General features: G+C 46.1%; 2 protein-coding genes across 6 annotated transcripts in view; one reads left to right on the top strand and one right to left on the bottom strand.

The window, feature by feature from the left end:
- Shal (potassium voltage-gated channel protein Shal) overlaps positions 1–22,468 on the top strand; it is a 116,677-nt gene extending 94,209 nt beyond the window's left edge. For 2 of the 3 annotated variants that reach the window (XM_033332688.2, XM_033332691.2), the window contains one exon: positions 7–6,268. Coding sequence is in view for 1 of the 3 variants with exons in the window: in XM_033332696.2 (XP_033188587.1) it covers positions 21,006–21,044 (39 nt within the window). In the remaining 2 variants the exon portion in view is untranslated. Of the gene's footprint in view, positions 1–6; positions 6,269–21,005 lie in introns of those variants that run through there. The other variant, XM_033332696.2, reaches the window with a different exon arrangement.
- HisCl1 (Histamine-gated chloride channel subunit 1) lies at positions 10,055–21,010 on the bottom strand. Of its 3 annotated transcripts, XM_033332698.2 has the most exons (9): positions 20,662–21,010; positions 19,909–19,984; positions 19,314–19,445; positions 16,780–16,957; positions 16,054–16,280; positions 15,904–15,986; positions 15,100–15,411; positions 14,173–14,378; positions 10,055–11,225 (listed from the first exon to the last, which is right to left on the bottom strand). In XM_033332698.2, exons 2-9 carry the CDS (start codon positions 19,980–19,982, stop codon positions 11,049–11,051), a joined length of 1,389 nt encoding a protein of 462 aa, XP_033188589.1. In that variant the 5' UTR covers positions 19,983–19,984; positions 20,662–21,010; the 3' UTR covers positions 10,055–11,048. The 3 variants fall into 3 exon arrangements, with proteins under 3 accessions (XP_033188589.1, XP_033188590.1, XP_076475854.1); XM_033332699.2 differs by lacking the exon at positions 19,314–19,445; XM_076619739.1 differs by lacking the exons at positions 19,909–19,984; positions 20,662–21,010 and having other exon boundaries at positions 19,314–19,884.
- Positions 22,469–24,308: the final 1,840 nt, after the last annotated feature.

Raw genomic sequence — 24,308 nt, 5'->3', positions numbered from 1 at the left:
TTTCAGTAAGAAAGCAGAGACAGACGCGAGAATCGATGGCGCCTGGAATGGCAGGCGCCACCATTTACCATGAGAAACAAAGAGAGAGAAAGAGAGAGAGTTTCCACGGAGTCACTGTGAAAGAGAAAACTATAAAGCAAACAAACGTTCAACGAACGCAGAGCATTAAAGGATCGACGACGATCCACGACGTCCTCGAGGAGGACGGAAGCCGCACGTTCTCGAAGGGCAAGTATTCCGCGCGACTCGAAGCTGGACGGAAGACACGAAACCGGAGGAACGCGAAGAAGAGGACTTTCCGCCAACGATCGAAGCCGGAATTCTTCCTGTTTTCGAGGACGAAGATTCGCGAATGCACGCACACGCGCCTGCGCCACCTTCTTCTTTCTGTTTTCGCTCGCGAGATACGTGGCATCGATGGATTTTAGTCCCGTCTCGTACCGCGTTAGCTGCGCCTCTTTCCGCCCGAGAACACGAGGCGCGACACCCTGTTTGCAACAAAACGGAAAGAAAAACGAGGAAAGAAGAACGAACGTATCCGAACCGGAACGCCGTGAAATCGGACGCTGGTGAAAAACGATTCGTCGATGCGTGCACGTTGATCGACTTTGCCTCCTGTTCTCGCTTTGGAAAGGAGCTTTTTCAATTTCCAGCCGATCGGCAGAAAATGCCGCGCGACTCGCTGATTTCCGGCACAACTGGCGCGCGTTCCAGTCGCCTCGTTATTTCCGCAACGCGCGCGTCCATCAATCCGACCGGGAAACGAGCGTAGTCGCCATATAGATCGGTCGATCGAGTTTCGTTCGCATCGTTCCAACGAAACGCTCACTTTCCCCGTTCCTTTGCGCTCTTTCACAGCATCTTTCTTGGTACGTTTCCAAGAAGGACGTCGTCGGAACTTCCTCTTTCGAATGGACGCTTCTCGCAGCGAAAAAGTAGCCGGAAGTGCCGGGCCGAAATAATCGAGAGGAAGGACGGTGTCAAAGAATCGTATTAGCGATCTTAAACGAACGATCCAGGCGATAGGGAAAGCGAACGATCAACCGTCGTTTACGATCGTTCCAACTCTTACGAGTCGTCGTAATTCTTTAGAGAGAGTTAGAGAGAGAGAGAGAGAGAGAGAGAGAAAGTTAGAGAGAGAATGGGAGAGAGAGAGAGAGAGAGAAGAAAGAACGTCCCTTCTAGTTATAAGGATAAATTCGATTTTTAAAAATGTCTTCGCGAAAGCGAGAGAAATTCGATCGATCCATGAAACGTACGTACGCAGTTTCTTATAAGGAGTCTCTTAACTCGCTAGGTTTAAGTTAGCGAACGATACATTTAAGGGTACGCGAAACGACGACGATGATCGATCGATTCGTCGAGGCGGATATAAAAAGAGAAATATAAGAGAGCAGAAAGAAATATAGTAATTTTACGATCGCGGTCGTAAAACGTAAGAAACGATGGTACGAGCAGGGTTTTCGAATGGTATCCACGTAGAATTCCCGTATTCGCTGGTGCCCTTCTAGTATTGGGGATGGGTGAGATCGACGAGAAACGATCGCGAGCGTTCGCTAGGGACCGCGTACCTTGATACTCTAAATAAAGTAAGATGATGCCCTCGTTCTTTCAAAACTCTTCGACGAGTCCAGTTTTCGTTCTTTTTTTCCCTAGTTGATAGATTTGTCGATCGAACAGCCGATTCGAATAATCAACGGGAATCGATTGTGGAATCGTTGCGCTTCAGCTGCATTTGTTCGGAATCGTTGTCGGATATCGAAAGTGAATGAGCCAATTTTTTTAATTCTACCGCAATTCGTAATTATAAAGTGGGAGATTGCGAGAAATACGGGGATGGAAGGGTGGGTCCAGCGAATCCACGGTCGAACCTCGTTTATCTCGGGGGATGAAACAACGTTAGAACTTCGCAGGAACCTTCTCTCGGGCGACAATAGGCTACGAAGAATCGGTGTGTTTTAATTTAAACGACGCTGTAAATAATCGTGGGAGGCATGGGAGGAGTCTCGTGTTGTCTGTAATTAACTTTGTAATTAATTGTAAACGATCTAACGGAGCGAAGACGAACAAAAGAGAACAAAAAGAAACCAAAAGCAGAGAAAATAAAAGAGACAGAGAGGCTATATATATATATATAATATGATAAATGCAAATAAGAAAAGGAATATATTATATATATACATAAAGATATACAGATATATTCTACAGGTAAACATACACATACGTACACACAGGCGCACACGAACGTAAATACGTCGGAACGAGAGGTAGTACGTCAGGAGGACGTATTAACACATATTACTAATCATACACACATACACATACAAACTTGCAGCACCCTCGCGTCGCGCAATAAAACAAATTCTAAATCAACTTTCAAAAACTAGAATGCGTGCCTGAGTGCGTGGGAGACCAACCCTCGTGAATCACCGAGCCCAACCCTTCTTTAAACTCTAATTTAGGTGTTAAATATTAGCTAATTTTAGATGAGCGAGGGTACGCGTGTTTTGGTTGCTCAAAATACTCTTGAAAATCGAAAGTGGGACGGAAAGGGAACAAAGGAAGGGAGAATTTTTTTATTTTATTAATTTTCATCCACGCGAGCTATGTGCATGGAAGCATCACGATACAGATTAAAGTCAAGTGCGGCAGAATTCTTCGAACCGTGTAGCCGAAAATAAGAAAAATGTAGAACAAACTATTTTCAACGTTGAAGCGAAAAGGCAGGGGAAGGGAGAATATTAGCGAGGTCAGGAAGTTATTAACATAGAATGCGAAAAATGCATCGTCGGAGGTGCGGCTCGGTGGTTCACGGGCAGAAAAAGACGTAAACGTGAATCTAAGTAAATAAAAAAGAAAAAAAAAAGAAGATTATTACATTATATTAATATGATCGTAGAGATAATCGAGAATAATGTGTCAGGTCCTTTGTCGTCCACAGAGCTGCAGTTGTATCACGAGATCGCGTATTAAAAAGCGAATGGGAAACTAGAGAGAAGGAAAAATAGAGAAAAGAGTGTAAGGTTAATGCTACGAAGAAATCGAACGTAGCAAAACGATGGCTCGAGCTTAATCCGAATTTAAATATAATACCTCTCTATCGCAACATTTCAATTATAACGATCCCTCGATGTTATCGTACATTTTTTATTCCTTTCTTGTCTTAGAAAGATTCTAATAAATTTAAGGAAAAGCAAGAGAAAGAAAGAAATATAACAAATATGACGTACCCAATTTGTTGGTCGAGAAAAATGGCTGTCCGGGTTAAGCTTCGACGCCATGTTGCCTTTGCCAGCACGAAATTGCTCGGGAAACTCGGTAAAAGAACGAGGAATAAAAAAAAAAAAGAAAAAGAAGAAGAAGAAAGCATAGAAAATAAAAATCGATAAAAAACGTAGCAGCGTACGCGAGTTATTTAGAGATTAATTTGCCGGAACTAATTAGTCTGTCGTTGTTGGCGAGTTATCGCGTCTTTACTTCCGGTTCGCGACGCAGCGATGCACGGAGATTTTCCGATTCGGCAAGGGTCGTTCGCGAACCTTTTCTACTCGGTCTTCGATTTCGATTACGGATCGTCGGGAGTCCCTGGTTCGTCGATTTCCTCCCCGTGGTTTCTCGTGGCGTTAGCCGGAAATCGCGTCGGCGCTGCCGCTGCCGGCCAATTCACCGGCTAATCGATCGGTCTCGAGCCGAGCTCTATGCAAGCAATTTTCGAGGAATAAAAGAAAATAAAGGGGATGAAACGGTGACTCTCGTGATGCGTGTGCACCGAGGAAAAAGCTGCTTGACACTCTCTGCTTCCTATAGCGGAATACGACAGTCTTTATATTTACAAAATGGAAAGAGAGAAAGAGAAAAGTATCTCTGTTATTTGACATTATTGTTTATTTTCTGCGAACTGGTATTTCCATTGTTCCGATGATCTTTACACTTCTCTTTTTTTTTTATTCGCTTTGTGGTGCACAAGGAACGAGAAGATCGAGGGAACACGCGATCGAGGGAAGCTAGGAACATGAATAACGAGTCTTTCAATTCACTACCGTACTGCCAATTTTTCCGATGAGACGCGTAATAACTTTAATAAGAGTTTAAGACGAGGCGAACTGGCGCGACGAGCGATACGATTCGCGTCCACATACGCTCGTCCGACCTTTGTTCGTCTTCTTTCGTCGCTCCGAAGTCCTGACGGAGAGCTATCCCGCGATGTTTCCGGAGGGACACGTCACAGAGGGTTCTACTCTTTATCGCTAAACCATTGCCACGGTTTTTCCCTATTATACATCGTAATCTACCGCTAAAGATAATAGCAATTTTCTCGAACAAACAACAAGCGTCCGTGTTCTTTTTGAAATCTATAAATTGATCGATATTCAGCGATTTATTCCCCTGTGATAACTCCGTCGATGCTGCAACGCCCGATCCAACAAAATCCTACGTTCTGAACATACGTTCGAATCGATCGTTCTCGCTAAATGTAATCGACACAAAGAGAAAGAAGCGGGTACTTTCGCCTCGCACAATCAATGGAAAAAGCAACGCGATTCTGCTGCGGTGCGAGAGGAATCGAAGGAAACTGAATGAACCGTGGCGCGAGCATCAGAGGCGACTGAATTCGAGCGGTTCGATCGATCAGCCGTGCCGCTTCCGCTTTGTTTCGAAGCCGATTAAAAGAGCCACCCTCTCCGCCGGTCCCTCCGGTGGACTTGCTTTTGCATCGTGAACGGAAAAAGCGATCCTTTTGTAATCAGGACACCGTCCACAGGACCTGCGAGCGTAGCAGGATCGGCTAATGTTCCTGACACGCTCCACCGTGATTGCGATTCACGCCGTTCGACCGGGAGATCGAGCCTGCGATACCAAACTTCCAGGTTTTCCAGCCGCGGGAAATTATCCAATGAATACGAAATTTCTGTTCATTTGCAACGAGCGAAGTAGATTCACGGACGAATCTTGTGTTACGCGAAAGCGTTGAGAAACCGACGGTGAAAGATTGAGAACGAATAGCTGTGCGAAAATTCTAGAAGCTACGTTAATTTTAAACGATGGTTTTTCCAAGCTCGTCTCGATGTTCGATAATTCTTAGAAAAGTTTCACGATCGCGTAATAAATAATTTTAGTGGATTTCTCGATGTTTCGTAAGTTTATCCGTAACAGCGTGACATGCAACGCAAAGATGTACATTTCTATAAACTATCCTGCCGTTATTGAAACTTTTACCGAGATTCACCAGTTCCTGGACACGTGTCCCTCGTGAAACTAAAGCTCTTACAGTTTCTCAACGCATGTAGGTTGCAATCAATTTCAAAGTTCCCTCTCCCGGTCGTGACTAGACAGTTTATGTAATCGAGCGACGATTAATCGAGCCAGATTGAAAACGAGAACAGACCGCCGGTGATTCGAGGATCGTCGCAACGCGGAGACCTGCGCCGGACACCGAGTTCGTCGAACTTCCCTTCTTCTTTGTATATTTTTCTTAAAACTGATCGAACAAGGGGGTCGCTTCTCCTTCGAACGCTTCTGATCCCGTTAGTTCCACGAAATTTAATTAATCCTCGAATCTTTCGATCGAACATAAAACTGTCGAGCGTTCTTCTAATCGAAGTTTTCACGCGAGAAGAACGATCAGCGAGGAAGAATCACGGGAAGTTCGAAAGGAAAGCGATCATCCTGACTGTTTTCGTAGCCTCGTGTAAAGAAACGTCGCTGAGAAAGAATCGAAAAGGGACAAAGACGATGGAAACTCCAGGGGAAAGAAACGCGACGATAGTGTTCGTCGAGCGGTGTCGCGCAAACGTCTAGTTTCCGATGCACTAACTTTAGTTTCCTAAGCGGACACGAGGACAATTGTCTCTCCGGTCAGAGGCTCGGGGTTACGCACCGTGTTATCGATCATACTTGGCAATAACGATATTTTTAATCGTACAACTGTAAAAAAAACAAGATGGAGTAAAGAGAACAGAGAGAAACAGATAAAAAAAAACAAAGGAGAAAAATCTATATATATATATAAATAAATAAATGAATGAATAAATAAATATACATACGTAATAAGTGGACGGAGAAGTAAAAGAATAAAAAAGAAAAAAAAGGAAAGGTAGTTGGAAAGACGATTTATCGACAGCGGTCAAGCGCCGGCACGTTGTAACAAGTACACCCGATAGTTGTAACTAGGAACGGGATGAAGACGTTTTAGCCGATGGTGTTGTCCGTCTTCGGTAGCTTCCACGCCTTACTCAAAAGTGAAAAATAAATTGAAATTCATATTTAACACGCTACAGTCCCTTCATTCCGTTCGTACGGCGTTTCGTCTCGCGAATCTCGCGCGATTAAATTAATTTCTTATCTATCGAATAATCGACCGATCGATCAAACAAACGAAAAAAGAGTGAAACAGACTTCTTCGCTTAGTACCCTTGACGCTACGGGCTAAAAGGAAAACCAAATTTTCCAATACTGCCAGTTCGTTCGATCCATCAAACACTCCATCTCCGATCACGCCTCTAACCATCGTTCATCCCAAGAGTGTCGACGAACTTCCCGCGATTCGTCCGTGGAGACCGCGCGTCCCCGTGTCCCACTGTCGAATTGTAGCAGCGGCTAACGAAAAGAAAACACGGAATTAATTGGTGTTTGCGGAACACCGGCCACAAAGGCGAAAGAGGTAGGCGCGCGCTCTCGTTTGCGCGGGAAATTGATTCGTATTTGCGTGAACGTGCGACAGAACGTGCTCGTTAGCCACCGGACGATACGAACCGGGCGCAACGGTATTTGCTAGCCGCAACGTAAACGTCGCTCGAATGCGGTATATTTATGGCTGTATCGCGAAACCCACTCGTGCCACTTTTTCGAATCGCGATTAGGTCGTTTTATTTCCGGAACGTCGGTCAAGGACGTCGATACTGGACCGAGCTTAAATTGGAAATTGAACGTCGACGACGCAACGAATGCTAGCTTCTATACAGATTCGACGAGATGTCCATAGTTTGCCCATCATAGACATATATCCAAGTTTCGAAACGTATTACGGAAAGATGACGGAGTTCCTTTTTTGAAGTAGATTCAGGTCGTGCTGTCCGTGCACCGTTTCTTCGCTAATTCCATCGAACTATTCAAGAGCGTACGGTTTTCTATATCGGTGGTTCCGGATCTGGGTTACCGCGTTGAATAATATTTTTAAGGAAAGCGGTCGAAATTTCCCTTGACGCAACGTCGTTGATAATAGAGCGCTCTTTTCTTACCTCGGCCCTGGAACACGATTTTAATTGAGACGCCTCTCCTCTGCCCGATTATTCCTGACACAGTGGAGTGGAATTTTCGGCGGACAGAGCCGGTCGAAGAAAGCTCGCAATTACCGAATCTTCTCGGCGAAAACCAGCTCGTATCGATTCTCATCCCTGTTATATTTTCGACGTGCAGCGGATGCCGGCATATTCGGAAGCAAAGAATAATTATTTCGCCATCTCTGGTTGTGTGTCCGCCTCGGCTCGCCGGAATCCATTAACGATCGGCGTGCTTCTCGTTAACAAGATTGTCGACAGAAAGTCGATAGTTAATTACGCAAACGAAGGGATCTCGTTAAAGGTGGGCTACCTCTGTCCTCGATGTCGCCGAATCGCGACCGATCACATGCTCCTCCACATCGACATTCTAGAGTTCTGTAATTGCCTACTTTGCGTGCTTGTTAACTTCCCTTAAACGACCGATGGATATGTGGAGATAAAGATGGCTGATAAGAGGGATGTCGCAGGTACTGGAAATGTAATGGCAAGAAACGAAACTCACTGCCTCGTAAAATGAAATTCGTTTAGCCCGGTCATGTCGGTACGGTGCTTCGGACGTTCGTCCGCCGCATACAAAATTCGCAACGTCTCGCCATATCGTTCCTCGTCGTGTCATTTCGCGTCGTATCGCGTCTCCTTTCGTCGTATCGCTGCTTCCTTTCAAGCCGCGCATCCACGCGAATTTTGAGAATTGGACTGTGAGGCTCGGTGGACACGTTTTCGAGACGCCACGTTGCAACAATATTCCAAATTTAAATTAATTCTGTTGACTCGTCGCACTGAAATTCTTTAAATCGTTGGGACGCGGGGCAGAGGAGGAACATAAAGAGGCTGGCTAAAAGCTTCTCCGCGTAAACGGAGAGAGCAAAGAGAGGAAAGGAAGGAGAAGAAGAAAAATGGACGGAGGGGTTAGAGTGGACGAAAGTATCTCCATCGCGAGTACAAAGGCTCTCTCAGGATAAAATGCCATGATTAAAAACTCTCTCCTCGTAGACTGGAACGTGAGTTTGTACACATGTGTGCTCGTGGCATTGTCATCGCCGTTTCCGGTGCTCGCGGGCTGTTCGGCTCGCTTTCATCGTCCCGACTCTCCGTTTTTCTCTCCAAATAGAAGCCAGCCACCGTACGGATGGGCAGAGACGCGGCGAAACGGCGTACAAAGACAAGAGTCCAGGGAGGAAAGAAAAGAGATAGGCGATGACAGCTAGATCGGTCCTGAAAGCGGCGTTTTGAAGGAGTAAAACGACTTGAAGTGGCGGCGCGCGCTACCAGAGAACAAATTGCCCCGAGGGAAACACTTCCGTAGAATTATTTATTGTTACCAGTTTGAGCTCGGTCAGGAGTTTACTCCGGCCGGACGACGAGTATCTCTAAAGGATGTAACAAATAAGCTTCGAGCTTACTTATTAAGTTGGATAATCGTAGGCATTTTGGCTGCTCGTGTAAAGATCGAAAGGAGAAAGCGAGTTGAAAGTGGAAAATAAGTGGCATGGGAAATTAAAACGGAGAATAAGCGGGTTCCTCTTCCTATCCAAACTTTCCAACAGATTTCGCGATTAAATTAAAAGAAGGTTAGAAGCGCGAGCATTTCGCTCCGCTTTCTCGCCTCTAACAGGTTCGATCGCCTTACGAGAGCACGCCGTTTAACGAAGCGATATCCGGACGCTCGCAGTTCGATGGAGAAGCTCGTTGGCGAAATCAGAAATGGAGCAGGGAGATTCGCGACGTTGGCCGTTAAAAACCTATTAGATAGGAGCGTTTCGCGTTCCTCGGGATTATTAAAGCGGTACCGGGAGAACGGGATCGGAGACGAGGGAAGTAGAGGAGCCGCGGAAAAACGTCGACGACGCGTTGTTTTAATTAAGCGGCAGCGCAGAAAAAAAAAGTGGAACATCTTTTCGAGGCAACGTGTTCCGTCTCGCGACACACAGATACCCATTCGACCGCGTTACAATTATGCCACCTTACGTACGGATTTAATTATTCTGCGCGAGCAACCGGAGCCAGGCCGCGCATTCGTTCCAATTAATTACTGCTGGTCGTTTACCGGAGATCCTCGTCATCGACTAAAAGTGCCGCGATCCAAATGGCGCAAGAGGAAAATGAAATGGCCAGGCCCTTCGTCGTTCAGCCAAGTTCCCTGTTTCTCTATGAGCTTCCACTTCCTGTTCCGTCACAGCTCGCGTACCAGACAATCCTTTTTCGTTGCTGCAACTCTGGCCGTTGCGGTTTAAACGATGCCACGATCGTTAATTCGTGCAAGGATGACAAGAACCGGGGTTGTTGCTCGAAAATGGTGGAAAATACTTTCTCGATTTCGAGAAACAGGTATCGATACCCGATATTTTACTTGACAATCCTTTTGTCTTTCTCCTTTGTGTTTACCTTTTATACTCAAGATGTCTTTATTTTTGATAAAAATAGATTCAGAGATTATTCTTTTAATACCGAAAGAATGGTAAGTTAAAGTTTGTCCAAGATTGTAGACTCTAGGTGGCGACCTCGAGTTCTCCGGCTCTTCGAGGTTGGAACTTGGCGGAAGCAAGCAAGTTCCATCGATCCAGCAGACTGAAAAGAAGGGGACGCAAGGAGGCAGGAAGCCAGGATCTGTTTAAATACTCGAATAAAAGGCTCTATCGACTGTCGAAAGAATAAATAAGCTGACTCGCAAAGCTCCACGTCTTTTTCATTGCTCCTTTCGCCCAATCCTTTTACCTTCGCAATTTATTTCACAACGGGGCAAACGATTCGTCGCAGGCAGCAGGGCTCGTGTCTACGTATTAATAGTCCGTTTATTTGTCCTTAAATTCTGCGATCACACACAACGAGTAAAACTGTTCTGCGAAGATGTAATCACGATCGAACGTTCACGCGAACAGCACTGCCTTTTCGTTTGTGATATTCGAAGCGATTGCATGTCGAAGCTCTGTAAAGCTGTCGTATTTTTATCAATTTTCAATCGTTCCACTTTACGAAAACAACGTTTCTGCATAAAAGTATTCTTTCAACGATCTTGAAATTCTTTTACACTTTTTATCGCTTCTCTACTTTGTGTGCAGGTAATCAATGTTCGTAGAATTATTTTATTATTTTAAAGGCAAAAGTACGGCGAGATACCGAGGAAACGCGAGGCTGTGCGCGAGAACGTTTCGCGGGAAATATCATCGAGTGTATCTATCGTAGCAAAACTCGAGCAGACAAGAGCAAGTGACCGAAGAGACCGGCTAAATTGAACGATCAATCGCGGTGAGCGAACGGGTCTTAAGAGATTGTTCAACGTGATACAGATGCGATCCGCGTCGAAGGTGCACGCCGCTCCCGTGGATCGCCCAAACGGGTGAGTACGTGATCGCTCGATTCGATATGCGCTCTTCGGAGGAACCTTAATGCGACTTAATTGTTAAACGATTAATGAACCGTTGACGGCGCGTGTTCTCTATATTATATAAAAGACACTGAAAATTCTTCTAGCGGACTATCTCGTCGTAGAAAAACCGTCCGGTTCGTTCGATTCTTGTTAATTGTTCGATGCGTTCCGTCCAACGACCAAAGCTAAATTTCTCGTTGTCCGGCAGAAACCGATGTTTCCTCGACGATTTATCCAAGTAACGAATCGTATAATATCATCATTTCGTTCGTCTATGGAGTTTCATTTGGTTGAATCGAAATGATTAACAAAGATCGAACGAAAGACATTGTTGGAGACCGTCGACGATCCAGCGATCTTCGTTTCCGTGTTCGTCCTTCTGCGAGAGAAGGGCAGACCTCCTACAGGAAGGTGCTCCAGTAGACGACGTTCAGGATGAGGAATGAGAACGGGAAGAAGAATCTGGACACCTTGTCGATGTAGATCGCTGTTGCCCGACCCTGGCAGCAGGTGTCGTATTGCACGGTTGCAGGTCTCACGGGACTTCTGCTTCTCTCCGATTCGTTCCTCATGGGTGTCTGTTGAAGAAAAGCGCGTTCAGTGAGGTCTTGAAATATTTCACGCGGTGTTTTCGAGCTTCTGATAAAACAAATCGTCAATAAACGTAAAAAAAACAAGCAATATCATCGAAACGATTCAAGAATAGATGGATATTAACGTTTCTTCGAAGAGAAGCCTCGCGTTCTTAATTTCTCTTACATCAGTCGGTGCAAGAATATAAACGAAGTGTAACATTTGTTATATAAATAAAGAGCGATCGTTTTCGCTCAGGGAAAATGCAAACGGTTGGAAATAAATCAGCGGTCATATAATCATCGAGATCCTTAGCCGAAAATGAGAATGTAACGTTGATTCTTACATTCTCGTGCGGCTGATTCATTCGCACATGTAATAAATTATTAAGCGAACCGTAAAAGCACGCGCTGCGGATTTCTACGGAATCACCGGACTGTGTCTAACGGCCAGGCTCGAATGAAATTTATATTAATCTCGAGTTACTCGGGTTCCTTGGGTCCATGTCTTATTCAAGGCACGCGAGACAATCTTTCTCTCGACCCTCGTGCACGCGGCCCTACAGAAACGGGAAATTTCGCCGCTTTTCACGTGAAACGTAACTTTCTTCCCCTCGAGTCTCGGGTCCCTCGTTATTTTCCCATTTAGAGGAATTTGTAATCGTTGCACGGTTAAATTCTGCAAATTCTAAATTCTCAACTTCAAGTTTCAAATCTCGAACATCGAGCCGTCAAGCGAGACCGTTTTAAAAAGGCAGCAGAGTTTTATAATTCGTCCGCGGGTCTGAATTTCGAAGGTCTATCGGTGATACCGGCGATTGAAAAACTCGGAAGTGAAAGACTCCCGGGGATCCATCTCGTTGGGACGAAGTTTCAGCGAAGTTGTTGGCCGAGCCAGTTTCGAAACTTCCTACTTTGCTTACCCGGGGCGAACTAATTTCGCCTCGAGATAATGTTTGTTCCCGTGCTTGGCAAATGGAAAACGCATCTTTTCGCGATCGCACCGGCCGCCATATTCGCGCGATTCTCCTCTTTTATACGCTTTCACTACGCGTTTCCTCTTGCAGCGCTATTTAAACGAGTCTTTACGGTTTAACCTGTCTGGGACGAGGAACTGGGCGAGAATTATTTTCGATGGAAGAGAAGCCAAGGAAAGTAAATATATTCGCAAGCCAAGAGGACTCTTCGTTATTCCCTGAAATTTATACTCGCCATCTTCTTCATTTTAACGGCGTAAAAATTGCTCCGCTGAAGTAACGAGTAGCAAGATAATTAGGTCACAGTTTTTCGATAAACTCGCCGCAACTCGACGCGATGATAATTTAAATCCATTCCCTTTAAACGGTCCTCTTCAACCTCTTCGCAGCATTTCGTACTAAAACCGTGTTTCCTCCGGTCGCCACTCGGCAAACTATAATTGACGTTTAATTTTGCGAAACGGAATACAATGTGAAACAGATACGGTTTGCTTTGTGCGAAACGAAGGGACGACGAGTCGCCTGTTGGCCTCTGCAAACTCGATTTCGTTGCTGCAACGTTCAAAGACAGAAATCGACGCGTACTCGCTTCACAGGCCGCGCAAACTACGTGTTTGCGTTTCAGCCGACGTGGTCACGCTTTTCGAGGATACACGCGCGGAGATGTAAAGAATTTAAAGGCGGTCCATGCTAAATTCACGCTACGCCGCTGTCGTTAATTAAAACTCGCTTACATATTAATCTGAAACGATCCCGTGGCTGGTATCAACAAATTAATAATTAGGCACGTGGCGAGAACGTTTGCCAAATTCCGAAAGCTCGTCCGGTTATTTTATTTTGTTATTTTGTCGCTCGATCGTTTCATCCCTCTTGTTCGATTAATTGCGTGGAAATTTTCTGATATCTCGCGAGATACGAATATCGTGCAAACTTAACAATGTTTCCGTTAATCTCTGTTTCCTCCCCGTCTTCGTCTTCTTTTATTTCAATTGAACAAGTTTTTCCGAGCAAGTTACTAGACTCGTGTGCAACTAGCGCGTTAATTAAAGTCGCAGCACTTTCGAGCCGCTGAAGTTGAAATTCTAAGTGTGTCAGGTGTTATCAAAGTGTCAGACGTATACCGGGTGTTCTTTGAACCGTATTCGCTACCTTTCTATCTTTTCGTTTTTCTCTCGTAGCACGCATTAAACGGTTGAGCCTGAAGACCGACCAACAAAGAGCAGAAAAGCACCAGAAAGGAACGTGTTTCCTCTGGCTTCGCCTCTTTCATTTTCCGTAATTCTGTTTCTCCAGTTTTCTCGTTAAACGTATTGTTTTCACTGGCGGACGGAGCTTGGCCGCGGTCGCATCGATCTTTACCATCCGCGCAACTATTTATCGTCACCGACGCCGCGCGTCGTTTGTAAACGCTCAACCTTACTAATTGTAAGTTCGAGGTGCAAAGAAATTTAGTTGAAACGAGAACGCGCCGCCGCAACTGTTCCATGAATTACGCTCGCCTGTGAAAACGGGCCAGCCTTTCTACTCCTATTTCCGCCGGTTTTCCGCGAATTTTCCGCCGTTTCTCACGCGGGCCGTGCCGTCGCGATTTCCCATTTCCTCGTTCGGCTGTGGTAATTACTGGCAGCACGAATTTATAACGCTCTGAATAAAAAGTGTCGATATTTTTACGCGTATTTCGGCGGAACTTTTAAACTTCGAACGTTACTGCTTCTTAGCTTCGAATATCGCCACTCGCGTTTCCTTATTACTTCCATTCGAATTTCCATTCGACATTTTAGATTCGAGATGAAGCTGTGCTTCTTTACGGTTCTACTTTTTTAGAAAATGCCTACAAAAATCGTGGCACGCTCGTCAAAGTCTTCGTTACATCGTACAATTAGTTTCCGAATCAAACGATCGGAAAGTCTGTCGAGAGAAGATAAACAGAATTTCGCCAGTGAAAGCTGGCCGCTGAGAGAAACACAGATTCGTACTTTGAATTCGTCGATGGCCTCTCTTAGATCCTCGTCCGAGTAGCCCTTCATGGCCTTGGTGGCCACCGGTCCCATGTAGTTATTAACTACAGCAAACTCCATGAGCGACAGGAACACGAACACGCTGCACGAGGACATCCACACGTCGATGGCCTTCACGTAGGAGACCGGTGGCAGTGATTGCTGGGACTGCGTGTTCTGGGTCGCTGTAAATTACACACACGAAACGTTTCTCTGTCTGTCTCTGATAAAATTACATCGCAGTTTGCCATTTGTTTCGCAATTATACCGTCCCTTGCCTTCTATCTACTCTATCAAGTAATTCTGTATGAACGCAGTTACGTACGACGATGAAGTTATCGTAAGATTCGAATAGGAGAGCAACCAGCGAAGCAAGTTACGACCGTTCTCCCTAAACGCGTTCGTTTAACCCTTTTGAAAACACATCCTCCATCCCTTTCAACCGGCTCGTACGGTTCGCAACCTGCCAAACGTAGACGAGGCAGACTACTTCAGAAACCCGAACATAAAACGCACAGTTCGTATCGCCAACTTGAAGCCCACGATTCTAAAGACATCTTGTTACGTGGTGTTCGAAAACGCGTCCCACGTCCCTTTCCCCGCAGCCCATGTGCCCTGTGTCGTTTCAGCTCGAACGCGTACATACCGTGTCGTTTGGAACGTCGCGAGCTTCAAAAGCTTCAAGCGGTTCGTTATCTGCGCGCGTATCCGTAACTAAGAAACGCGGCTGAAAAAGCAGGATAGAAGGGACGCGACGATAAATACGAAGAACGAGAAGGAGAAAAGTCGATCTTAATGCGGTTTGTGCGGTTTTATCGGTCTATGGGGGTGAAAAATGGTGGCGAAGACGGTGATGGGATCGGTCGATCCGCGTGCGGAAAGCAGTCGCAGGCGCGACGACCTTACCGAGGGTCAGCAGTGACGTCACTCCCAGAGTGACCCGGGCGGGAATCGCCTCGGGTTTGATCCAGAACGCGATCCAGGACATGACGACGATCAACGCGGACGGTATGTAAGTGTGGAACAGGTGATAGCCCAATCGACGGCGCAGATTGAACACGATCTGGATGCACGTGAAGTTGCCGGTCGAGTACTCGATCGTGCAGTCGGTTGTGTAGTTGTTCGAGATGTCCAGCTGAGGAAGCTCGATCTCGGGGTTCACCACCAGCGGGTCCGTCATGTTCCAGATGAACACTAGGTCCTGGGTGGTGTGCGACACTGAAAGCACACGGTACTTGCAGCGGAATGCGATACGTTTGATTCTAAGCAAGCGCATGGAGTTTTCGTGTCAACGAGCAAAAGGTTGTTTTACTGGCACGCGTTATAATCCCTCGAGGGAGTTCACTGCGTATGGAAAGTTAACGCGTGGATAACGTTAATGTATAGAGGCAAAGTAACGCTTCTAAAGACGAAATTGGGTGTCTCGCGTCGTTAAGAAAGGAATTACGTTCTCAAGAGATCAAGAAGGTTCTCAGGTTGGAGAGGATTAATTCTTAACTAAGGTAACCACGGTTTGTTCAAATATGGAGTGGTGTGATATTAGAGGGACGAACGCGCTTCTATTTGTCTGATAGCATAGACCAGATTAACGAGTCGGAGTTTCATTAATTGATACGAGGTACGTTCGACAGGATTGTGGGAAATCGCAATATATTTTGACGGGGACTAATCTAGTCGGATGTTTCCTCGAGAAATGTAAACGGTACGTACGACTTTCGATCATCATTGAGCAAATTTGAGTGTCGTGAGGATAGGACTCGAACTTCATCGCGCAAGAGAGGACGAGAGTCAATCTGTAGAAAAGAGAAGATATAGTTTTTTAGAGGATAATCGGCAGACGATGATTTCGCTCGATCTTACTTCGACATGTAAAGCAGCGTCTTGTCGTGGTACAGCCAAAGATAGTGATTCGGTATGGACATCTCGTGGAAGGTGACCTTCTTCGCGTTTTTGAAGAAGCAATCGGGCCTCCAGATATTGTGCAGCCAGTCTACGTCCAATATTCTGTACTCCTCCGACATGTTCTCCGGAAGTCGTAGTCTAGAGTCCCGCCAGCTTTGCGCCAAAAATATATCCGCAACGTACGTCTAAAAGCAAAATCCCATATTTATTCCTTCAGATACTACGCTGCAAGTTACATATTTTTTAAATAATTCGTTCTCAACAATTTTCCAACTGCGAATTTTTCATTCTATATCGATCTTAATTCGACAATTTTAATACGATCGTCGTTTTATCCTTATTTCGGTCGTTTCTATTCAACGATCCTTGAAAAAAGAGGACTGGAAAGGAAGGTTGGCGAGAATTTAAACGCTAAATAAAACACGAGCATCCACACGCTCCGTGGCCCAATTTGCATACGTTTTAGCGACGATGCAGGAGAAAAAGGGCGCGCAACCGCGGCGTTTCGAAAGGTGCGGAACGTCGCAGCCAGGCTGTCTCTTCAACCCGCACCGAGTCACCCCATTTACACGGTTTTCGCTTCTGTCCGAGGCGCGTGATACCGTACGCGAGCAGGCTTCCCCGACGTTGGTTAGGTCTTAATTAAACGTGAGTACCGTCGGCCTCTCTCGTCTGCGAAATTACCATCGATTCCTCGTTTATGGAGTCGAGGCTGAGCACCGTCACGTGAAAGTAGACGATTGTAGGTTGGCCTAGGAACTTCGGCGCCCTGTGTTTGTCGTACTGCTTCGGATTCAACGGCAGGATGTCCCTGAGTGACAAAGAGGCCTCCTTCCTACCGTACTCCTCGAGATCCGACTCCCTGGAAGAGAATAGAGAAGCGAGGAGAAACGAGACTGGCAAAGGAAACCGTTGGAACTCTGTCGTTCGTCGCGAGATCATTTTGTTTTTATCGTATTCTCGATACAAATTCGCAGCTCGCGAATGATTCTATCTGCTATTCCATTTCGTTTAATATTTCCCGTGTTTAATTCTACTCCCTTGAATTCCTTTGTCCTTGACCTTGCCGTTGCATTTTTTTCTCTTTCTATCTCAAGCTATCGGATCGTCTTATCTTTCGTTTAACCTTATTACCTTATCTTTTGCCTTTGATCGTTAACGGAGCTCCGTATTGATTTCGATACCGCTACTTGATCACAGGGGAATAACTCAATGGAGAATTTTAACTGAAACTTAAATCGTCTTGCCAAAAAAAAAAAAAAAAAAAAAAAAAAAAGAAAGAAGAAATGAACAAATCTTACCATCTACTTGTACATTTATAGAATATGCTAATCGAGGCTATCTGTATTTTTTCGCGTTCGAACTTCCCTTCTGAATTGTCTCGGACAGCGCGTATTAGCTGTTTGTTTATGTATAGAATATGGTAATCGAGAAGAAAACGTAGCAACACGAGTTTCAGTGTCTCTCAACATCCTCTCTCCCGTTCTTCCTAGATATCTTTCTTTCTCTCCAACGTCATCCCTCAACTTATAATCTCGAAACGATACACTTAACTCACGAATGGAAAGTTGAAGAGAGACTGTCACTGTTTCGACGCTCGAAGCCATCGTCCCTTTCAGTTTCATCGATAATCAAATTACGAATCTATCCCCTCGCAGCGGTATAACGATTCTCTATGAAGATAATAAAAAAATAAAATTGCAAGCGTCTTAGGCACACCGTTATAATTCCAAGCTCTTCAGCGATAACGCGGCTGCATAAATTCACGGAACGCGATAGAAATCTTCTTGATGAAGGAAGATTGGTTGGAAATCCGAGAACGCCTCGTTAGCTCTCGATTTACGATACTCGACGGCAATTTCGATGAATTATTTCGTCATATTTTTCCAGCGCGAAAATATCGATGAAACGTCGATGGATCGAGCAGATCGAGGGCAAAGGAAGTCCACGAACGGTAGGCGAACGGGACTCTAAAATATTGCCGAGATTCCGATGAAACAGCAATATCGCAGAAGCCATAATAGGTCTTCGTGCTTGGCACACCTTTAGGTCCGGCCGAGATATGTTCGTGTGTTCCTTATACGCGGACATTTTAATATGCTAGTCTAGGAGCTGCGGATCCGGTTTCCCCGAGAATTTCCACTTTCGTTCGTGCAATTTACCCGCCCCCTTTTTCGTGATTTACATCGAGCTCGGTTTCGACGACCGTGTCGTTCGATCTTAACCGAATTGCCAAGGAATACGACGCTGCCTTCTTGCGCTTCGACGACCCGATCTTTGATTTATGACTCGTCGTTCTTTGCAAGCAGCGGAATTAACTTGCAATCGGTCGAGTTTTATAGGTTCTATAAATTGCCTTTCGATCGCGCAACTCGTCATGCCGAATCAGCGCTGCGACGGTTACTTAATCAGGCTCTTTCATCGTTCGTTCGTAATTTACTTCCTAAAGGTGTCTTAACTCTGCTGCGTTCTTTGTCTCGCTGCCGCGTCAATCTTAGTTTCTTGTCTAAACTCTAAATTTTCCAAATTCGTGGAAAAGACGGGAGAATCGTCGCCGACATTCGTAATTCCTCGTTTCAATTTCGCGCTCAAGCTTTTACGTAGATCTTCGATTTTCCGCTTATTGAAATTCGAGAGTTACGGTGGGATCGAACATCCCTGTAAAGTGGACCAGAGATTCTCGCGTGGACTCGGATAATCGAGAGAAAATTTGTCATCGGGTGTATCGAGTTGATAAACCGCGATAAATGTCGGTCCGCGGATCGACGTCCGTTTATCCGGGCGCGCGACTCGAGCGGTCTGGTGTCAAACGAGTCGTGGCGCCTTATAGCGCCGTGAAACCTGCCAAGCCGATAATCTACGACAAGACTTTCAGGAATTTCCTTGCAATTTCTTCCGGAGCGACGTCGATCGCGGAACTCCGAGCCCGGATCACCAGAGAGGCTCTTCCGTTTCACCGACGTCTACCGATCAACGGCTTTTCTGTTTGTCGAGCAAACATTCGCCGATGGATGTTCGCGAAGATCGCAGCAGAACTCGCGACAAAAATTGTTCGCGAAAGCTGTTCGTTGGAAGGGTTCGTAAAATTGATTAAACGATTGGAAAGGGGAAAAAGCGTATGGAACGATGAGACATAAGATAGCGTAGTGTGTAAAGACATAGAGACGGAGAAAGGGGGAGAGAAATTGTTTGATGATGTCGATCATTTGATGCGTTACCTTGCGATCTTCGGAAAAAACCGGTACCCGCGTTTTCTCGCCGAAAGTCGAAACGTACTCGACGATAGGCTATCGACTTTAATATGCCAGCCTTCGACCTCCGTGGAAAGTACCGGTTCGCATATTTCCTCGCTGAAACTCGACACAGTGGCGGGTGATGCTGGGCCACCTTCTATCGTCGCTGTGTTTCGCAACGAGAACGAATTTACCGAGGAATCTTGCAATTCTTCTTTCACGCTTCTTTTTTCTTTTGCCATCGTCAGGTTAAAATGTCTTTCGAACAAAAACGAGAATCATGGTCGACGCGAGTCGAACTTAACGAGAATCGCGAATTTCCTTACGTTTCACGACGGTACGTTCGTTCTTTTTGCATGTAGGCCACGATATCGTCCTCGAGATCGCGTTTATTCAGCGATCGAAAGAGAGCGTGCGTGAAAGAGAGATACAAGCACAAGAGGAAAACAGAAGGTTCGAGAGATTTCCATCGATCGAACGAGTGGAAAGATCAATCTGTCCGTCTTCGATCCAACGCTAATCTCGAGCGTTCTGGTCCGATCGCGGCTTCCATAGCTTCCAAGTATGTTCGTCTACTCACGGAAAATGTAGGGCCGCCATGTCAAAGAGCGTGTACAGGTAGCAGCATAGGATCACCAGAAAGTGTCTCGTCATTCCTGAAACAAATATACGTGCGAAAGGATGTCAATGAAGCGGCAACATCTGCGTTGCTTCGAAAAGAATAGATCGTCGTAAAAGTGGCGATCAATGCCGGAACAATGTAATTTCGAGGGGAAAAATTCGACAAAGCGGAACGAACGGCTAGCAGAAATGGGAAATTTTTAGCGATACCAAGTCCCATGATTCGACGAAGAAACCCTCGCGCCACGGGGTTCTATCGATGCCGCACAGGCGAATTTAGGTCGAGCTTTCAGGCTCGTTTCCCGACGTTGTTTAAACTTCGTCGTTCTCCTTTCGCGATGCCTCGCTATTAAGACGTTATTTCTAACTCTCTGGCCGACAAATCAAGAAAAATCAAGAAAATTGTATTCCTTTACGATCGAGCGCCAAGTACGATCTCTTTTAACATTAATATCGAGCGAGAAATCACAGACGAGAGTTTATCGAATCGAGTATCCGACGAGATACGAACGAAACACCGTTCGGGGCGAGGAAATTTCCCTTTGCGATACGTTTGCCATCGACCGACGAGGAATTTGAATATGCTCTGGTTACCATCCGGTGAAGTTGGCTCGCGGCGCAATCGAAATGGAGATGCCGAGTAAAGAATTGCCAGTTCTGTGTCCTCGAAAACGTTAAAAGATCGAACGATCGATGAACGACACGAACTCACCGATCAGCTGTACATTCTACCGTGCCGATCCTCTTTAATCGAGCAGCTGGCGCACTCCGAATCCCTTCCTGACCACTCCAGAATTCCTTATCACGGTAGCACAGCCAGTTTATCAACCCACCAGCCACATCCGCCGGAAATTCCCTCGAATATCCATCAAAGTCGATAAGCTAAACGCGCGTCGATCTGCGACGAACACTTGGATCCGCGAAGGATCATCGGAGGTTTGGATCGACGAAACCGATCGACCGATTCCAAACCTCGTGTGTGTGTGTGTGTGTGTGTGTGTGTGTGTGCGTGTCTCTCTCTCTCTCTGTCTTTCTGTATACTCGTGTTTGTTATAGTTGGTTCCTCTTTCTCCGTTCGACAAGCGGCTACGATGAAGAGGCTCGAAGGAAACAGTCGGTACACCGACAGGTCGAATGGGACGAGAAATATCACACTTGCACTAGCCGTGCAATTTCACCGGTGGCAGTTTCGGTGCACGATTCGTCGAGGAAACCCCAGCAAGGATCGGGGACACGGCGCGACTCTTATCGGCGAAGGGTTGATTCGCCACTCGGCCACTGGCCACTGGCGGGGCTTGCTGGTTCTGTAAACCACCCTGTCGGTCGCTGCCTCTAAGCCAATTTGCCTATCGACTAACTGATTAAGCCCTACTCTCTTTCATCGTGGTAGACGTGGACGCTCTACTGGACCTACCTACCCTGTTCGACACTGTGTGCCTCTCTACGTGTTGGTAGACGCGCACGTTCGTGCAGGGCCAGCCTCGTGTGCGTTCCGTCGAGAGTCTGTGCGAACGTGTTCCAGCACCAGATACGATTATACGCTAGAGCCACGATGCGGCTGATCCAGCCGCGTTTTCGTTCTATTAGAATTCGCCCCTTTTTTTCCAGAGCCGATGGACTTTTCAGATCTCCACTTCCCGTCTCGTTATTCGCAACCAGTAATTACGTAACGAGCGTAATACAGCGTCGTGCTGTGGCGGCTGGTAGCAATCGGAGCAACGGGAATTCGGAGGTTTTCCGTCTTTTTTTTTTTTTTTCTTAAGGAAATTGAAACGTCGGGTCGACCAGTTCGATCCTGGCGATGTCGACCGTCTTTTGAAAATTTAGGATAGTTCGTGGTAACGGAATTCGCGTTAGATTTGAACTCAGCAGGCAATCTCCGTGTTAGGTAAACAAATCGATGGTGCCATAAATGCTGGAACGTGCTGATCAATGTATTCACCATTATGCCGGACGGTCCACCGCAAATGGAACGTCCGAGCTGCGCTCTAAAGGCACACAGAGATTCTATTTAAAGGCAGATGTTTAACAAGCTATTCAACATCCACGTTTCCCGTGTTGCTAATGGCAAAGAGAATAATCGGCTGCTCTATTTCAGGCGAACCGTGCTACATGGTAACAGTCGTTGAGTTCGCCACAGGCTCGCCTCCTTTGAGATTGTTGCAAGACGCAGCCGAATCTGCCGGCGAATCGACTCCAGCGAACTCTCCGAGTCTCTTGACCCTGCGCGAGCTAATAAAATCTGCGCCGTATCTCCACGCTTCACGAACTTTCCATCAACTTTCGTAGGATACGCAAGACGCGTTTCCATCTTTCGTTTCGTGTGACTGGATCACCTGGCGCGCGTCGAACTTCGCTCGAAATTTCCATACAGCGCGCGTATGCTTGGTTAATGCTAAATTCGAGCGATTGTCTCGCATAGAAGCACATCGTGCATTCTATAGGCTTTCCAGAGGCTCCAGAAAGAAATAATTCTCGAGCTAGCGGTTCCATGCTTCCGTACAATCGATGGCAGGTAACTCGATGCAGATTCGATCTCGTTTATTATTAATTAATTTAATTGCCATGTATCGCGATGCTTTATTTTTCAATGGACGAATAAATGGAAAGTCGAATTACCCGTGGCCTTATCCTGTCCCCGTCGCCGTAATAACTGGTTCATTTATTCACACATCCAGTGAAACGCGCGTGTGTGCACACATGCACGTTATTGGATATAAATATCCGTACGTGGCCGGTTATGGCACACACGCGACTGTATCGAGTGTACATGCGAGTATCGATACCCTTCTGGTCTAATGAGATTCACCGAAGGCGCAAGTACGAACGAACAGGGTTTTCCGAGCGGATCCGATCGATCGACTCCAGAAACAGGATCCGGCGATTCTTCGATTATTCCCGATTAATTACAGCTCTCTGTGTCAAATTGATCCGGGTTAATCATCGAGGGTAAGTTGAAGGAGCGTTCAAAGACCGGAAGGAAGAGTTTCTCGACGAGGATCGAGATCGAGCAGCATTTACTGTCGGTGAAAGGTAACGTCGTTGAAAGGGAATCGCGGAAAGGAACATAGATCAGACTGTAATTGCTCGTGAACAACGCGCGTAACGAGGATAATTCTTTGCCTCTGTTTGAATCGTTCGACTCGTGCGGCGCGATCGATCGCCAAGAACAGTCGATAATCAAAATCCGAGTCGCTCGATTCTAACGTCGAATCCAATCTGTATTTTTAGCTCGTCATCGAGGCGAGTTCGACGTCGTTGTCTGATCGCGCGTATTCACCACGGCTTTGTTTCGCTTTCGTCTGCTCTATTTGCCGCGGAGCGCCTCCGCGCCCCTTTCAGAGTAATTATAATGTACGCTGGCGCGAAACCAGCGTGAAAAATACCGATCTATTTTGATAGAGAGGACTTTCTCTCGAGCGAGGAATCTGGACCGCGCCATTTACACGGCGCGAACATCCTGATTAATCGTCCCTTCGATCGCTTCTTAGCCATCGATCTTGAAAGTCAGCAGTCTCCTTCCAAGAAACCCTACCAGTCGACTCGTTATCGTTTTTTAGTATCGCCTCGAATTTATGTTTCAACTAGGCGTCGCGTATTCGTGGTTACTGAATGTACAAAAAAAAAAAAAAAAAAAACAGAAAAAAATGCATTACCCGGTAAGTAAGGGTGACGACAGGATGGAAGAAAACCGCGGGTAGACGCGCTCTAACCCGCTAGAATCCAATTATTCGACGAGCGAGTGTTTTGACAGTTGGCGCGGTTAAACGAGTGCAGGGTGGCAGCAGCCGATATTCGCAGGTTGAAATATACCTTTAAATCCTCTCTGCGCTCGGCGAGCAGCCGAGGGGTAAGTGGGGTTAAGCTGGCCTAGTCGTGAGGTCGCGTCAAATACAATCGTAAGAGGGATGTTACCGGGTTATACATGTACTGGGCGTTTTATAAATTCTACAACGCTTCAAACGAAATAAGTGGACGATCTGTCGTCGTAGCATTGGCTGGTGAAAGCATCGTGGAAAACACACCATCGTGGGGACCATCTTTCGCGCGAATGGATCTCGAATACCGATCGTCTTCGAAAAACATCCTTGTTCTTTGACTTCCATGAATTCGAACGAATCGGGAGTCGCAGCTCGCGAATAAATTTCTTTTACGGCGTCCGAATGGCGAACCTTGAACCGCGAGGAATTCGAAGAACGAAAAACGGAAGCTCCTCTTGAAAGAAAAAAAAAAAAAAAAAAAAAAGAAGAAAAGAAAGAAGAAAAAATCGTTGGATCGACTGATCGTGTTTTTCTGCGGTATTTTTAACGAAGGAATCCTTAGGTGTGGCACGGTTACAGATTTCATTCAGGCGTCCTA

The sequence above is a fragment of the Bombus vancouverensis genome, chromosome 7 (assembly GCF_051014615.1).
Source record: "Bombus vancouverensis nearcticus chromosome 7, iyBomVanc1_principal, whole genome shotgun sequence".
In the NCBI taxonomy this organism is placed as follows: domain Eukaryota; kingdom Metazoa; phylum Arthropoda; class Insecta; order Hymenoptera; family Apidae; genus Bombus; species Bombus vancouverensis.
Note: the sequence above shows the minus strand (reverse complement) of the source record. Positions and strands in the feature narration are given on the sequence as shown.

Excerpts from the sequence above, each read along its gene's own strand:
- HisCl1 (XM_076619739.1), bottom strand. The coding sequence starts at position 19,570 with ATGGCAAAAGAAAAAAGAAGCGTGAAAGAAGAATTGCAAGATTCCTCG. Across the intron at positions 14,379-15,099 it reads GACGTCACTGCTGACCCTCG|CGACCCAGAACACGCAGTCC; the intron begins GTAAGGTCGTCG and ends TGTAATTTACAG. Across the intron at positions 11,226-14,172 it reads AGGCCATCGACGAATTCAAA|ACACCCATGAGGAACGAATC; the intron begins GTACGAATCTGT and ends TTTCTTCAACAG.